Source organism: Pempheris klunzingeri, chromosome 8 (genome assembly GCF_042242105.1).
Source record: "Pempheris klunzingeri isolate RE-2024b chromosome 8, fPemKlu1.hap1, whole genome shotgun sequence".
Lineage (NCBI taxonomy): Eukaryota > Metazoa > Chordata > Actinopteri > Acropomatiformes > Pempheridae > Pempheris > Pempheris klunzingeri.
This window is the reverse complement of record NC_092019.1, coordinates 2574260-2592559: the sequence shown is the minus strand read 5'-3', so window position 1 is coordinate 2592559 and position 18300 is coordinate 2574260. Positions and strand designations below refer to the sequence as shown.

The 18300-nt window shown below is 41.7% G+C and overlaps 1 protein-coding gene across 1 annotated transcript in view; it reads left to right on the top strand.

Annotated features, from left to right (window-relative positions):
• The window catches only part of LOC139204760 (glutamate receptor ionotropic, kainate 2), a 202458-nt gene that overhangs the window by 142420 nt on the left and 41738 nt on the right, over positions 1–18300 (top strand). Inside the window, exons 10-12 of the mRNA XM_070834752.1 lie at positions 3754–3960; positions 9000–9223; positions 15267–15385. Of these exons, the coding sequence (XP_070690853.1) occupies positions 3754–3960; positions 9000–9223; positions 15267–15385 (550 nt within the window). The remainder of the gene's footprint in view (positions 1–3753; positions 3961–8999; positions 9224–15266; positions 15386–18300) is intronic.

The following is an 18300-nucleotide window of genomic DNA, read 5'->3' as shown; positions in this document are numbered from 1 at the left end:
GGAATATCAATCTTGTTAGGCACCGAAGCACTTCTCTGATTTAATATTGCACATTTCTCAAGGAGGTTGACTCACAGTCGACTATTTTACAAATAAATGAACAAAAATGATGCAGAAAATTAAACAGTATCTTACTTTTAGTCCTCTTTTCTCTGAACACCTCAGCTTGCACACTACCCATGATGCAAATGGTTTGTGTGTCTTTGAAGGTCAACACAGACGACAGTGAGGTTTCTAAGCATCAGCTGTGCACTATAACAGAATCTTATTATCTTATCTTCTCATCTTTTCTTAAATCGGAAGAATAGAGAGGGTCACTTGAAAAGTAGGAACATGTAACTTATAGTTAAAGACGATGCTAACCTTTTTATAATCAGTTTGGTTTGTAAAGCGTTCTGCATTATCTCCTGTGATGACATGTTGCCTCGGGGACACCGTACTACAGATTGCACTCGCAGTGCATCAGCAGCACGTGTACTGTATGTAATGCTATGGGGCAATGTGCTCATGTGTCAGATTATGTACTTCGCTGGGTCTGTGGAGCTGCGATTAATTGGGATTAAAGCGTGTGAATGTTGCTGGAGAACCACTCTGGTTGAATCAAATCATGCCATTAAAAATTCTTTTGAACGGTGCCGCTTTTGAAGCTGCACTTCTTAAAAGACAGACGTTGCTGAATCTCTGTTGGTCAGTGTTGGCCTAAATCAAACCAGAATAAACAAATTGCATGAATCATTGCATAATTTCAATGATTGGAACAGAAGAGGCTTTGGAGCTGACTAATAATCAGATTTGAGTAAGTGCAGCATAAACCAAATTGTTAGTGATCTCCTCCTCTGCCACTGCACCGTAGCATTTAACCAAACCTCCTGAATTACAGGGAATATCTGAGAGCTTCTGTTCTGGGCTGACATTTCTTCATGCTGTGGTTATTTATCCAAAAATATATTCCACCAAGTCCAGTTGGATGGAAGATAAGAGCTTTTGTAATGTCCAGAAAGAAGCACAGTTATTGCTGATTGTTCCAGCGAGAGGTGCTCTTTGTTAATGTGCCCGGCGACTGTTTATGATAATTACAGTCTTTCACAGTTGACAGAAGGTGAGAGGTCATAAGCAGCTAATGGGCTCACAATGGCTTCTTTGTGCCCGACATGCTGGATAACAGTTGTTCTACGAGTTAACATGGCAGCAAATAGAGACGGGGATGAAATGGTATAATAAGGAGAGGGAGGAAATCATATTTTAAAAGGGGCTGAGGAGGAATTTACTTTCAAAAAAGGTCCTTTTAGAGAGATTTGAATGAAACCTAAAACCAAAGCAGATGTGTCCACCAATGCCTATACCTCTCTCTACATGTGCTTTATGTGGTTATATGTTTATACTGCAAGGAATTATGTAGATATGTGAATTATACTCAGTGACAGGTAAGAACCCAACAGTTAGGACAGGTGTGGGTGCATAAAACCATTTTATACCTCCATCTCTGGTATCTGTCACCAGCAGTTAAGGTCAAAGTTAAAACACTGGTGACATGTAAACAGGAGAACACTAGCAGTTCTGTTAAATATATATCTAGTTAGATATAAATGTTCAGCAGAGCTAACAGGGCTGTCGGAGGCTAAAAGCTGGCAGAAAAGTCGGTCAGTTAGTTGTAAATCTGGGAGTAAACTGGACACGAGGGGTTAACGGCAGTCCAACTGTAAATATCTACGATGGTATTGTGCTTTAATAACTTTCCAGTCACTCTGTTTGATGACTTGTGGTGTGGTGGTGAGACACACTGAGCAAAAGAGCTCCATCCAGGTAACGCCTATTATGCCGTGTTTCATTTCGTAACAGTCGACTACTATTATGTTGTTTTATTCGCTGCGGTGGAGAGTGGGGGTCATGGTGAGATGTCTTTGTTAGATGTGTGTCACTGAAGAGGAGATCAGCTTTCATCAGATACGCCCTGTTTTCTTCATTCTCGACGACGTCCACTGGCAAAGGAAGTGAAAACACAATGGTGTTCCCTATAAATTAATATCAACACCGCAGGCTAATGTGATTCACAGTTTGCACTTTAGCTCTGGGGTAGCAAGATTCAAACAAAGATCGCTGCTGTTGTGTTGCAGAGGAAATTTCAGGAATGAATTTGAGTGAGGCGGTGTCACTTTTCACCTGCTCTCCTCAAAGCAAGACTCAAGTTCAACATACTGAGGCGGTGAGTCACACAGTAAATAACCCCTAACGTTAGCATGTTTGAGAGTGCAAAACAGAAAAAAGCCCTTTTGAAAAAGATGGCACCTCTCTTCCTCCCCTCTTTCTTGATATCGGCAGTATCAATGAGAGAATGTTGTTCTGCACGCAGCAATAAAAGTCCCTGGAAAACTACCTGTGTGGATTTAAAAACACTGGCAAGCTCATCACCGCTGAAGCAGTGTTTCAGTTACCATGGTGACGGGAAGAAAGGGGAACACTGCTTTTACCTTGAATTGTTAGTTGTTGCAATGAATGTGTAGGAATAAAAAAAAAAAAGAAGTGTAGCATGCACGTCACCCGCTCAACGAGCTGCTGTCACGTCTGTGCGTTGGTGTCTTCAACAGCAGCTGACCCACCATCTTCTATATGTCAGAGGCTTTTAGGTTCCATGTGTGTAATTACCAGGAGAAGAGGTCATGTAGGTTTATGGACAGAGTTATTTTCCCCTTCAACGTACGCGTTTTGGTATTTGTATCTCTTGACATTGCAGGCTCTGTGGTATTGATCTGTATGTGGACGGCGTTTTCTGCTCTTTCATCAAGATTACATCAGTATCCTTGCAGGCATGCAGCTGCAGAGGTATAATGTAGCAGCATATGAGCTACAACAGATGTAACATACTGTGAACTGAATTGTGTCAGCAATGATAAAATTGATGGCTGCAGTGTGGTTAAAGTCATAAAGCCTATTTTCAGGTGGAAACATGCAAACATGACCTGGCCTGCATACTGTTAGAGCTCCAGCCGGTGGAACGTGGTGAAGCCGTTAGCAATCTTAATAGATTTCTTCTTTTTTTTTTTCCCGGTTTTAGTCACAGCAGTTATATTATAAACAACACCTGCCTGACAATATATTTTTGGATTTATTTGTCTGAGGGAGACAAGGGAGTCATAGGAATGAGGGACGTGCAGTGAGAATGAGTGTCTAAGGCTAACAGAGACAGATGGTGCGTGGAGCTGTAGTGTAGAGGGGAGGAAGCGGGAGGAGGAGGAAACAGGGAGTGAAGCGAGAAGGGAAGAGAGGAGAAGGACATGGTGGAGGGGATGCTCAGTAGGCGGGAGGGAGAAAGAAGACATTAGTAATCTCCCCAGCTGTTTGTGTGAACGGGGTTGATGTGCCGGCTCTTGCTCTCTCTTTTTGTGTCCGTCTATCAGCATCTCTTATCTTATTTACAAAGCATGTGGTGTCCTAAAAGCTGGGTCTGGGCCCAAAGCCAACCTGCTGAGCCTGAGAGGAGCACAGAGTCATTGATATGGGGGATTATCTCTTATTATGTTCATGGCTCACTTTGCACACACCCTACCTCACATCACAGAACTGGGAACGCTGGCGAGCAGACACACACAAACGCAGCAGCTTTACACACACTTTACTCGCCTAGCCGGTGTGGGTTTGGACTCTCATGGCTCGAAAAGCTCTATCTCACACATCAGACACCCTCTCAGATAGGCCTTATCAGTAGGTGCCAAGTGCTGCAGAGACTCATCCCTCCTCCACTATTTCTCCTGACAGGAAGAGCCATATGTGATGTTCAAGAAGTCTGACAAGCCGCTGTACGGGAACGACCGCTTCGAGGGCTACTGTATAGACCTGCTGAGAGAGCTGGCCAACATCCTGGGCTTCACTTACGAGGTTCGCCTGGTGGAAGATGGGAAGTACGGTGCTCAGGATGAGAACACGGGCCAGTGGAATGGCATGGTCAAGGAGCTAATGGACCACGTGAGTCTCTGGACATCATTATTTCAGACGATGCATGAATATGTGTGCTCATTTCATAGTTATAGTTCGTGCAGCCTGGATCTTTGGCAAATGGTTCTTTTAGATATGATAATGGTAACACACCAAGTTAGTTGCTGAAACTAATCAGGCAGGTTGGAAACACCAAACCTAACCCAAACTGTCAGAAACCACTTTATTTATTTGTAAAACTCAAACTCAAATACATCATTGCAGGGGGAAGCTGACGCTGTGCTCAATTTCCTTCTTCCCCTATTCTAGACGGACTGTAAATAGTATGTGGATGTGGAAAAGTGACCAAATATATTCTAAAGGTTTAGTATGGACACTAGTTTGTTGCTGATGTGCACTATTGTTCCATAATGCAAAGAGGAAATGGAAGAGCAGTTGACAGCTGCAGGACACTTAAAGAAATTGCAAATGGTGGTGAGACAAATACATTAAAAATACACACACACACACACAAACATGTCTGATCGTCTGAGAAGTGTTTTTTACTCCATCTGACTTTTTTTATTTTGCCATCGTTCCAGATTTCAGCAATTAGCGTTGGGATTACAATATTAGTAGTAGTAGTAGTAGTAGTAGTAGTAGTAGCAGTAGTAGTAGCAGTAACAGGAGTAGTAGTAGCAGTAGTAGTAGCAGTAGTAGTAGCAGTAGTAGTGGTAGTAGTAGTAGTAGTAGTAGCAGTAACAGGAGTAGTAGTAGCAGTAGTAGTAGCAGTAGTAGTGGTAGTAGTAGCAGTAGTAGTAGTAGTAACAGGAGTAGCAGTAGTAGTAGTAGTAACAGGAGTAGCAGTAGTAGTAGTAGTAACAGGAGTAGCAGTAGTAGTAGCAGTAGTAGTAGCAGTAGCAGTAGCAGTAGCAGTAGTAGTAGTAGTAGCAGTAGCAGTAGTAGTAGCAGTAGTAGTAGTAGCAGTAGCAGTAGCAGTAGCAGTAGTAGTAGTATTAGTAGTAGTAGTAGTAGCAGTAGTAGTAGCAGCAGTAGCAGTAGTAGTAGCAGCAGTAGTAGTAGCAGTAGTAGTAGTATTAGTAGTAGTAGTAGTAGCAGTAGTAGTAGCAGCAGTAGCAGTAGTAGTAGCAGCAGTAGTAGTAGCAGTAGTAGTAGTAGCAGTAGTAGTAGCAGTAGTAGTAGCAGCAGTAGCAGTAGTAGTAGCAGCAGTAGTAGTAGCAGTAGTAGTAGCAGTAGTAGCAGTAGTAGTAGCAGTAGTAGCAGTAGTAGTAGCAGTAGTAGCAGTAGCAGTAGCAGTAGTAGTAGTATTAGTAGTAGTAGTAGTAGCAGTAGTAGTAGCAGCAGTAGCAGTAGTAGTAGCAGCAGTAGTAGTAGCAGTAGTAGTAGCAGTAGTAGCAGTAGTAGTAGCAGTAGTAGTAGTAGCAGTAGCAGTAGCAGTAGCAGTAGCAGTAGTAGTAGTATTAGTAGTAGTAGTAGTAGCAGTAGTAGTAGCAGCAGTAGCAGTAGCAGTAGCAGTAGCAGTAGCAGTAGTAGTAGTATTAGTAGTAGTAGTAGTAGCAGTAGTAGTAGCAGCAGTAGCAGTAGCAGTAGCAGTAGCAGTAGCAGTAGCAGTAGTAGTAGTATTAGTAGTAGTAGTAGTAGCAGTAGTAGTAGCAGCAGTAGCAGTAGTAGTAGCAGCAGTAGTAGTAGCAGTAGTAGTAGCAGTAGTAGTAGTAGTAGTAGTAGTAGTAGTAGTAGGAGCAGTAGTAGCAGTAGCAGTAGTAGTGGTAGCAGTAGCAGTACTAGTAGTATTAGTAGCAGGAGTATTACTGGCAGAATTAGAAGAAGATTAACAAACCTGCAAACAAAACAACCAAATTGAGTGTCACATCCTGTCTGAATCCTGTCCAGACCTTCCAGTCACGACAGATGAACACAAACAACAGACGACGTGCCATCATTTGATGTTGAAGTCATATATCAAGCAAATGACCAAACACATCATTGGGTTTTGGAGTGGACAAAACAAGCAGTTAAAATGTAAGATAAGTTTTATTAATCCAGAGCAGGGAGATGTCGCAGAGAAAACAAAGTGCCATAAAAGATGCACAGTTTAATAAACAGAATGAGTCCTAAAAACTAGTGCTACATGTGCTGCAAGCAGATTTCACCAAGGGATTGTAATAATTGGTATTTTTCCACTCCACTCTTGGAGTAAGCGAGGAGCAGGTTTACAGCCGAGCTCCACATCTGGTCTTTTTCTTTACACTATTAGTTTCATGACTTGTTTCAGCATCAGTGTAAAGTGTCACAGGACCTTTTGCCATCTAAATATTTGGCTGGAAATGATGGAGAATGAGGTGTAATCAGGAGTATTGCACGCTAAGAAGGAAAGACGTTGAATAAGAAAGAAGAGGGTGGTAACAACTAGCACTGTGTGAGAGTACAGTGATGCAAGGGGTAGCATAGATTCTGTTGTGACTTCTTTCCCCTACAGAGCTTATTAAAACACACACAGTCTGCTCACAGTGTAGATCATTACTACTGACAAAGTCCCAGTTAGGATAAACTGCATGGGCAGAAAAATATCAGGCGCTGCACGGCCGATAGTCAATACTTGACCCCATTAGAAACAGCACCCACAGGGGGTCAAGTCTCCCTTAACTCCTCCAGACTGGTCTTCTCTTTCTGCTCCTGATCAGTGCAGTGATGGTCTGTCGTGAAAGATAGCCCCCATCTCCTGCAAGATGATCTCCAGCATGGGTTTGCCCACCTTCTTGCGCAGGGTCCTGGCTTGACTAGACAGACGGTGATTGCAGCAGACAGGCCCTCAGAAAAGTGGAGAGTGTGGACTCACAGAGAAGGAGTTTAGTTGAGGGAGAAATGCTGAATTGAGTTGAGCAAGTTGGAAACATCCTGTCAAAGGAGTTTAGAAAAATTCTCTTCGGTCTCTCTAATGCTGTAAGTGGAGTTAAGGCATCCTGATGTATTTGCAGTGTGTAGCGTTGCCTCAGAGTAGTTTGGATAAATTCAGAGGTGGCTGATATCAGCAAGACTTTTCATGTATCACAGCTCTGAGCAGTGAGCTCAGTCAATTTATCCTCAAGTGATATATGGCAACCTTCATAAGACAAAAAGGATATATCTTTGAGAAATGAACCACTTGACCTTGCTGTGAATGTTTAGCATTTATAGTCACAATATAGCCTGAGATTTATTAACTGTCAACAGCACAACACGGTTTTCACCCCAGATATGGTAGCATGACTTTGTTGAGTAGGCTCTATACATCCCTTTTCTATATCTCTAAACCACAAGCACACATATATGCAACAAGAGTTTGTGCCATAGCATCAATACGTCATTTTTATGTTCATTGAACATCAGAGTGTGTGGAACAAGCAGATGTCTTCAAGTTCAGAGAAGTAATAAAGTCTGTCTTTTCCAATAGCAGGATAAGTGTTAGTATTAGTTAGCACTAACTCTTGGCCTGGTTCATTTTATTTTATTGCTAAAGAGGTGATACCCAACATAAGTTGATTTGTCTCACCAAAACAAGGACAGTTACATACAACACAAGAGTACAGAATCTGCATGGATCAGCCAACTAATACTTTTAAAACTGGGAAAGGAAACGTTAGAGGAATATTGTATAAAAGGCACAACCAAAAAAAGAAGACCAATGAGGACGGCTTTTTGGAAAAATAGAGATTTCTAAGACCCAATTACTGTTAGGGGGAAGGAAGCCATTCAGACAGAGCAGAACCAGAGGTTAGAAATGAATATATAGAAAAGTGAAAAGTGTTGGACTGGCCGATCTCCAGCAGAGCCCTGCCTTTGCATAACCAAATCTGTCTTGTGTTTATCTAAATGTGAAAGAAAATCAATAATGATAACAGCTGTTGTCTGATACGTACCCACTAACTAAAAAACGATGTGGACAGTCTGGCTCTGCCTCTTGATGACATATATCCAAAATGTCTCGATTTGTAAAATACAGTGGAAATGCAATGATGAACTAAGCACCAAATCCTCACAAGCTTCTTAAAAGTTGTAGCTATGTTACTGGATGCCCGGAGTTATAGGCTCTTAAGTTGCAGCAGTGAAAAAAGGGATTATAGATGTCTCAAGCGTTGCAGCAACACCACAATGAAAATAAAAACCAAAAAAATTAAACCTCGTCTTTGAGGCCGAGTCTCAGGTTAATTGCTTATATAAATTCTCCGCTCTCACTAATTGTCTTGATGCTGTACGAACATGAGCCTTCCAGACCAGAAGTCATCACAGTTTGCAGCCGTGGAGCTCATTGAGTCATATCCCGACTCAAAATGTGGTTTAAAACACTTAGGCGTCTCTACAAGTGATATCAAAAGATATATCACTGCCTGTTTAGTAATAGGTCAGGAGCAGTATGTCTTTAAAGTATGTCTAGATTTTTTTTTTTTTAAAGGAAAAACACACCGTGGCCATGTTGCTCAGTGTTACATGATTTGATTCCTACTGCACATGCACAGGCCACTGCTGTCAACAACATGTGATATCATTTCAGTTTCCTGGAAATGTGGTGTGTGTTGACCCCCTGTCTTAATGTAACATCTCGACATGCCGTCTTGATGCTGTCAGTGTGTAGGCTGAAACAGGAAACACTATGCATTAGGCATTAGAAGTAGGCCTACAGTCCAACAAGTGCAGAGCAGTGAATTATTGGTACGAAGAGGACTTTGTTCTCTCCGAGTTCGTCCTCTAAAGCGCCGGCAACCTGTCCTCCACGTCAACCACGTCTCCAGACCACCCAGTACATCATATTAAGTATATTGCTATGATAGTAAAGAAAATAAATAGGTTAGCAGGTAAAGAAAATAAAGGAATACGTTGATTTAGGCTCCAGAGAGAGGAAGGTGAGTTTAGTAGCAGGAGTATAGTTGATGGGTGGAAAGAGAAAGAGGGCTTTAAATTTCTTGCTAAGTGCCTTGGGACAGATTCTGTAGTGTGTGAAGACCCTGTTTTCTTAATTTGATTGCCTCTAAATGCTTCCTCTCCCTGTGACTTATAGCCTATCGCTCTTCCCTTTTTATGCTTGCTCTTCGCAGAGAGCTGATCTGGCAGTGGCTCCCCTCGCCATCACATACGTGCGCGAGAAGGTTATCGACTTCTCCAAGCCCTTCATGACGCTGGGTATAAGTATACTGTACCGCAAGCCCAACGGGACCAACCCTGGGGTCTTCTCCTTCCTCAACCCCCTCTCGCCTGATATCTGGATGTATATTCTGCTGGCTTACTTGGGTGTCAGTTGTGTGCTGTTTGTCATAGCCAGGTAACATATCACTTCCAGTGATCACAGCTTCACACACAGCCAGACACATGTTTAGCTGCCATTGCTCAGCCTCGCCCATTTGACTAACAAGCTAATCTCTGTAATTACAGGATCTGCATCCTGAGCACTCTGACTTGCTCATAGTAAAAGCTTACCACACAGTGACAGTGCTGACACTAATCAATGGTCATGTATCAAAGCTCAGACTCACCATCATTGCTGTGTAATGTGTTTAATGCAGTTTAACCACGAAGGATCCCATGAAGATTTGTCCTTTTCCACCATTAGGCATTCATATGGAATTCATTTTTGCCTGTAATACAGATTGGTACTTGGCTTGGCTGCTAGGTTACTCTGGGCCGCCATCCACTCACATTGGTATCAGTGAATAAAAACCATGGGAGGCACAGACATATACAGGAACACAGACCTTAGACAGAGAGGTTGTAGGCCTATCAGCGGTTTGAGGGATGTGTGTCTGTTTCTGAGAGACAAGGTTGTGCACTCATATGAATATGTGTGCGTAAGTGTGTGTGTGGGATGTGTCGAGCTCGATGTGAACACTGCTGCCCCTCTCCCACCTTTCCCTCACTGTCCCCAGTGTCTCAGAGTTCATGCTGTCTTTTCTTTTCTCGTGCTTCCTTCACCTTGCTTCAAACACGACCGTGACACACAGAGATATAGTCTGCCAATTTTTTCTGCTTATTGTGATTCATAGTCTCCGATTATTAGCAACAACAGGTCATATGGAGTCTCGAGTCGAGACTTTTACGGGAAAAGCAGAGTTCATATCCTTGTAGCCTTTGCTCAGGATGATCTGTACTCTTTGTCATACTTAACCTCCTGTGATGTTCATGGCAACTGAAAACCTGTAAAACTTTTGGCCAAACGTTTCTGTCCAGACTAAGTTGCTGCACTCAGCTTTCAAAGCATAAGCAAGTGTTGGCTGTCAGATGTCAACATCTTTCTCTTTTTCCAATAAAAACTTACATTTAGGGCTATTTTTATGTGGTTTGCTTTGGACTACTTTCTGCACCAAAGTTCTCTTATAAGTAGTGCTGTGACCTACAATTTCAGGTGTCTCACTGCAGTTAATTCCACCTGAGTTCAAATGGCATAGCACTCGTTCAAAGAAACTGAACCCAAGAGGGGGTGCTACAGAGTTTAAATACATTGCCTTTAACGTGTTTGCTGCAAACATTTCTAAAGACCTCGAGAGTGTATTTGGACTTGGACTAACGGTGTTGGTGTTGGAAAGTGATGAAATCGTACATAAGGGTTATATTGAGCTGGTGGATGCAGTCAGTCTGTGGGGGTTTAGGGGAGTGTGGGTAGAGCGTTGTATTGTTTTATATAAGGAAGCTGCAGGAAAGCCTAAAAACAGTCTGTAAACAATCTGGGACGGAAGCACTTTCATAAAGTTTTGGTTAGAGCTTCTACTTCTCAGCTAACTTTAACCATATCTAGACAGATTGGTGGGGGGTTGTATCTATAACAGATGGAAGCAGCTCTGTGTAATTTGTTCTTGTGTTCATCTACTCTACAGAATAGAGAAGTCTTTGGCTGGTGGAGCATGTTAAATGTACAGGTTGTCCTTCCTTCCTGCGTGTAGCTACCGTTTGATGCATGGTGAAGAAATAAAGAGAAAGAAAAGTACACGTTAACTCTAAAACTTTTGGGTGACAACGGCTTTCTTGCAGCCGTGACCCGACAGTTTTAATGTTAACGCACATGTGTTTTCCAATGTTACTGGCGATATGATCACACAAGAGAATAAAAGGCGGCAACTGTCATCTAAGTTGGCTCAGAATATGCACCTATCTGTATTTAATATCACAATAAGTAAGTGCTTGGGTAAGTGTACAAATTTCCCCCTCACTTTATTCCTTCTTTTTTCCTGTATACACAACTGCATGCTGGGCTACAGTTGCATGTTTTTGCTGCACATAACAGTCTTACATCATTTCCAAAATTAGAAGTCTAAAAGGCAGATTATGTAGTGTGAACAGAATAATATGGAGATCACGTCCGACCGCCATGACAGGACGATGTGAAAGTAACATTTTCACTTGTTTCGACTTTGCTGTCAGGCATTAGGTTTTACTTTCATCTACTATAGTCCTGCACAAGTCAAATATCCTCCCACTTTCTGCAAATGCAAGTTTTTTTTTTAACCGTTTAACCTGAAAGTTTATGTTTGTCTCCACAAGTCTTTTAAACTAATGAACAAACTATGAACTTTTTACCCATATAAGTGTCTTCTGATCTTACAAATCACAGTTAGGACTGCTTTGGTACAGTTAGAGACAGAGCAGGATTTATGGTTTGACTTTGGTTAACCTCTTAACGTTCCAGCCAACCATGACCCTTAAAACAGGCCATCCCTGGTCTATGAGCAGGTCAGTGGATTTTTAAGAGGGTCAATAGCTACTCGGGTAAACATAATGGTTTTAAAATAAACTACTTACTCCAGGGTAGGGGCTCCTACCAAGATTTTGCCACTGAGCAACATGACATTAAATTTGAGGAGGTTGCTTCTCAGTTGAATGTGAACAGTTTTTAGGTATTTGCTTAAAATAAACGTCTAGAGATTTGTGCTTATTCTATAAAGCCAGGTCTGATATAGAGTCTTAAAACACCGTCTTTATCCTACTGTCTGACTTTCACTGAATCCTTTCATGGTGGGGACCTTCTGCTCACATGCATCACTCACAGGTAAAGAGATCACACTCATTTCACAGACACCAAACGATCCAGCACATACGTTTGACAGGCAAGGCTTACACGACAGGATTAATCCCACTGTGCATTTATATGCTGTTTTTATATGTGTGTGTACACATTACACATTTTATCTATGTATGCTTGTGTTTGCGCTGTACTGTGTGACTGACTGTGTGTTTGTATGAGCGAGAGACTGACAGAGACTTCCTACTAAGACTGATGTACACAGTGCTAGAGTTAGAGCAGTTTCTCTTTGCCCTGTGTAGGCCTATAGCACATGGGTGCTCCACTAAGACCACATAATGACTCTGTTGTACCACCACCTGCCCTGATATCTCCAGTTACTGATGTCAATGTTACTGGTTGTTATTGCTTTTATGTTCCCTCTAATGACATCAATAGCACTGCTGCTGCTTCTGGCGCAGGTGATGAAACAGCTGAAAAAAAAAACACACACACACTGTAGAACATCACACCCCTGCTAAAGCCTGTGCATTATCACCTTGTTATATTTTGGGGAATCAAATTCTCTGCATCCTGCACATCAAGTGAATTTCTCTGAGATAAGCCAGAAGCAGAGGTAAAGCTTAGTGACAGGATATATGCGCAGAATGTTTCTTGTCTTTTTCTAAATAATTATGACTTGTGTTATTAACATCTAGTTCTCATCTGTCTTGTTCAAAATTAGACTATTTTTCTGTGTGCAAAGTCTTTCTTTCGTCACATCAAAGTGTAATCTGTCTGTCTGTCCGTGGGTCAGTATGTGCTCATATTAAAGGCACAGCCCTCGTCACGTGCTTGAAGCACCATGCAGTCCTCCAAGTAGGAGGTTTTGGATGCGCTCGCTCCAGGGATAGAACCCAAAACTGCAAGAATCATGCCAGTACATCACATTTGAACTGCTATATTGGACATGGTTGATGATTTTGAAATTGAATGAGCCAGCAATTAATTTCCACCTTTCATCCTACAGCATGGAAATGATCAATATGAGGCCATGAAAACTGTTTTAGATCATTTGTTACAGTGAGCATCATGTGTATTTTTCCAAGTTTCAAAATGTATCTGCTCCTATTATCTTATTAACGCAAGTTCCACGTCTCTTATGAGTTATTTTGAAGCAAACGAGCGGCTGCCTGAAGTGAAAGACAAGGAGTTCCAAATGTATTTTGTACGACAGGTGGCTATTCCAGTTTCCCGCGTTTACTTTATTCTATGATGCACCGAATGTCAGTACAGAGATCGGAAAATCGGTGTGCACTTCCTAGTGTATATTTATTTAGACTGTTGCAGCAGCACTCTTAATGAGCTCATTTGGTGTGACTATTACAGTGGTGAAATAAAAGTGTGGAAAAATCTAAAATACTCCAACAATGTTTGGAAAATGGCAGCAATGTAAGTTAGTTTGTTAGTGAACACTGCAGAATTTATAACAACGACAAGCTCATGTACAGACATGAGACATCTATCGTCCTGTGACAGGACCATAGGACCATTTTGACTTTGTTGATTCATCTCCTCTGACATTGGCGCTATCATGCATATCATCACTGGATGACCCTGTCCCCCCTACACAGATAAACGCCTCGCATTGTATCTGCGCTGCTGGTGAATTCCTGGGTTTTTCGTTAGCAGTTATCTCTGCACTGACCTTGCTCAAAGTTTCTCCCTCTGCAGCACAGATGACCTGAGATAATGTAAGGGCAGTGTAATTGGATCAAAATGACAGCAAACAGGCCAAGCAGCTAAGCTGTGTTGTCTCCTGTAAATGGCATTGGTTTAGCATCCCCTGCCCCAACCAGCAGCAGCAGTCCGGTCAGCCACTCCCATTATCTTGCACGGCGCTGACAACTTCGCTCATCCATGTTCATGGCAAGCAGTAATTGGCTTTTCATGACATGATTGGAGGAAACACACTTTGAGACCTCTGTGCAAGGCGTTGGGTCACACAGTCACACACGCCACAGCAAGGTCGCAGATCAGTTGAACTCAATTTGGCATTGCAAATTGACAAGCAAGCAAATCTGGGGCAAATTGAGTGAGCAGACGGATTGATTTAAGGCCAAGGATTCTCTTAAAGCAGAAATAAGGGGACATTCAGAGGTCCTTGAGCTACACTACACAATATCCTCTTGAGTGTTGTAGGGGTGAAAAGGAATGCCACCGCTAACCACATTATAATGGCGAAGCCTATTAGTCAATGACAGAGCCCAGTTATGATGCTGTCATTTTATCAATACGGCCATACATCTTCATATTGAGTAGTGTATTACAGTATTCAATCCAGGACTACTGTGTTTTACCCAGAGGACAATGGATCAAACCATAGGGTCTGATCTATACCTGACGGTGCAGCAGTTTCATCTGCATTATCCTCCATGCAGATGTTACATCCATTCGAGGTTATCGTCTTTGACTTCCAGCACAGTAAAGAGGCCCACACTGAGACAAGCCTACGTTATGCATTGCAATTTGATTAGGCAAACCCTTGTGTCTGTGAAACAGCTTGAGTCAAGATAGGGCCCCGGCTCCCCCTCTACTCCAGCACAAACCAAATCAGGTCAGGATGCTTAATTGTAGACCAATCAACCTTTACTAATGTAATGTCACTTTTATTTAATATGAATAAATGAGAAATCTCTCTGCTTGAGGAGTGCTTTGAGTGAGGGGGAGCGCTGGGGCCGGCGTGGGCATGATGGGAATGAACCGTTTGATCTGCTGAATATTAATGCTCCTCCAAGATTATAAGGATTATTACTTCTTTTCTCGGGCTGACAATGGAGTTATTTTCAGACCCCATCGATTAAATTACTGAGGGAATTGCCTTTGATATGAGCACTCCTACACGAGGACCCACTTTTGGAATATGAGTGGTGTTAATTCGAGCCCACTTCCCAACTATTGTATGTTATCAAAATTCAAAAACACACCAGAGATTGGGATGAGCAGTCTTTTTGAGGCCTTATTTATTTATTTTTTTTTAGGCTCTACTAATAGATTGTTCAGTACAGAAATCCAAATCAATATCTTACAGCAATTCATGTAATAAACTCTTAATTTACTAATCCAATTAACAGCCGAGACATCCGAGGTATGTACGTGAAGACATAGAACTGCTTATTGATTTGGGAAGTGTTCTCAGGCATGATCATGATCTGCAGTGTTTCCTCTCTGGACATGACTAACTAACCTTTGTTTTCTCTCCCCTGTCATTCCAGGTAGGACAACCACCCTTGGTCTGTTTGTTATTGTCTACTTCTGTGTCTTTTCTGCAACTGCAGTAAACATATATGTGTGTGTTCTCTGTTAACTGTCACAGGTTTAGTCCCTACGAGTGGTATAACCCCCACCCTTGCAACCCTGACTCGGATGTAGTGGAAAACAATTTCACCCTGCTAAATAGTTTCTGGTTCGGAGTTGGAGCTCTCATGCAGCAAGGTAGACGCCTCTGCCTGCCCCCCTTTTTCTAGCACAAGTCCCACTTTTTTGCTGGGGGTCAACCTTGCTCTTTTGACCAGGCCCGTGACCATGCATGGGGGCCTCTGTGCATGATGCTAGATGCTTCTCTGGTAGAGTCCAGCAGAATGGACGGAGTGGGATTTGAGTGATGTGGTCGGTGAATGAGGATGGTGCTCCTGCATGCTCCCTTTTCTCCACCCTCCCTTTTCCCCAAACTATTCGCAGCCACCCGAACAGGTAAGTGTTCCCTCCCAGAGTGCTTGAGATGGATCAAATGGGTTTGACTGAATGAGAATGTGAACTCAGCAGCTTGCCCTGCCTGTTTGGTTTTGTTTCCTTCTGCCAAACCAATGCCATATCTTCTCAACTAGCTGGCATCTTCAGACTGAGAAAAAAAAGTAAAAGTAAAAGGAATGCTATCACTTTAGTAACTCTATGGTCTATAATGTTTAATTAACTGGGAGATATGTTGCATTTTTAAATAAGCATTTATTCCAAAGCAATTGAAAATGCAACATATTTAAAACAGGTACTGATATTTGTAGGAAAGCATGATGTCTGTATGTCCTTGCATCCAAATATTGCTACAGAAGAACAAAAAGACTTAGCTGCTACAGTCAGTGTTGCTTTAAGAGGGTCAGTTCACCCAAAATACAATAATTAATTAAAAAACATCTAGTGGTATCTAACCATGCAGACAGTTCTGGTTTTATATGCCACGTTTTGAAAGTATGCTGCTAATATTTCTGCCTCCATCCCAATAAAATAGATGAGAAATCCCAGTATTTAAGGTATATATTAAATTAAACATTAGCAATAATAATAATAATAATCAGTTAAATACCTTATTGGGACATTCGAATTCAAAAAAATACTTCAAATTGAGATTTATATAACACTGAAATATTGCAGTTTGATTCCTCTTTGAATTTCCCAGGAGGCAACTTCACATGGTGCAATTTAAAAACTTTAAATTTAAGATCTTCTAGGATTCATACGTTTAGAGAGAACATTGAGGTGTCTAATATGAAAAAATGCAATAAAGTTGCTCAAATTCAGTCTGTCCAATTTTTCTAAAAGTCAAAGTCAGACTGTGTTTAGAACAAAATGAAAAAATCAAACTTGAAATATTTAAATGTGAATGTGATCGTATGATTAATCTTAAAGACAGTACATCCGTACCTCAGGTTCTTTCTCAGTAACCATACAGTAAACAGTGTACTTCACCTTTTAAAACATAAGAGTCACTAGATGTTAACTGAGCAACTCTACCCACTTAGAAAGTCCATGTGTGATGTGGTTGAAAGCTCCAGAAAAAGCAAGTAAATGGACCCTGATCTTTTTTTTTATCTGAATTTGAAGGCAAAAAAAAAAACCCAAAACCTTGGCACCACTTAGCTCGACATAACTTTTACTACTAAGTAGCACTTTAATTTAACAACTACATATTTGGTTGGTTGTAATATTTAAATAACTTGGTTGTTATTGTAGGAATCATTTCCAGAGAACCATTATTATAATTTTAGTTTTTTCATTTCACTGCCACCACAGTTTTGGGTGGAGGGTGAAATGTCAGTGGCAGAATATCTTGAAACTTGAGTTTTTTGGATGAAGTGACCCTTAAAGTCGACAAACATCTCAATCATTCCTAGGATTTAGTAGCTGATAATATCCCCCTTTTGGCTGGTTGCATGCTCACTTATTCTGCATGCTTACTAATATTTCCAAATTTTTCCAAAGTTTTTTTCACAGCATTTTAATAATTTGATTTGAAAGAAGCAAATATTACTTAAATTATTCCAGGTCAAACTACGATAACTGCTTTGACTGTAACATCACCCCAATAAAAGCCAGCTGGCAGATTCTATGAGCAGTGAGCATTAAACATGTAAGATTTATGTAAATGTCATGCATTTCACTTACTAGATAGTCTAGAGCAGTGTTGTTTCTTTGAAAAGCCAGCAGGACAGATGTTGACCAGTTGAGAAGATGTGGCCGAGGGCCAAAAAGCTGTGGGCTTAGACTGGATGGACGCACAGTGTCTGCATGGCACCGTGCTGGTCTGCACTGTAGAGAGGCTCCCCTGCCCGGCGGCTTGCCCCGCCCCCAGAAAACTGTGGGATGTGCTGTTTGGTCATGACGTTACCTTGGGTACATGACAGTCAGCCCCAACCAGGCTCTGTTTGGGTCGACTCACTTCTGTGAGTGGGTTGCCCTCTGTTGTGGAACAGGATGAGAAGCTCGGAGCTGGTAACATGTTTAACGCTACGTATACAACCTGCACCCGGCAGCCAATCGTGCTAAGTCCTACACAGGAAAAGCAGGATTCACTGCTAACAGTACTGATGGATGTTTCTGTTCATGCCTGCTTCCTTGACTTCTGTTCCTGGTTGTGGTTTGGTGAATGGGCAAAGTGGGTGGCTGGTGGCTGTGCTAGCTGACTTTGATACTGTGGCAGAGCAATGTCTGACAGTGCGGATGGATCAATGAGATATTCAACAGACAGTGTGTTTTTAGAGGATTGTACAGCTGGCAGCAGCCTTTCAAGGCCCCTCTGTGAGTTTAGTATGAAGGGGGGGTCCCTCTATACTTTCTTACTATACTTTCTAATTCATGCAATCACACTTAATCTTTACGTGACCTTCAATTCATGTCTTTTATACTTATACTAAAAACAAATCCAACCATCTGTAGCCTTCTGTTTATGTCCAACATGCGTTCAAATAATATCAGCCCAGACTCTAAGAATGAGAAAAGCATCATCATGTTGAGTGATGGTAGACTCCCTGCTGGATAAATAACTATATTAAAACATAAAAGGCTTCATACTGTCACATGTTATAATAATGTAGTGACAACAGATACTGGTACAATTAGTGTCATTATTATATAAT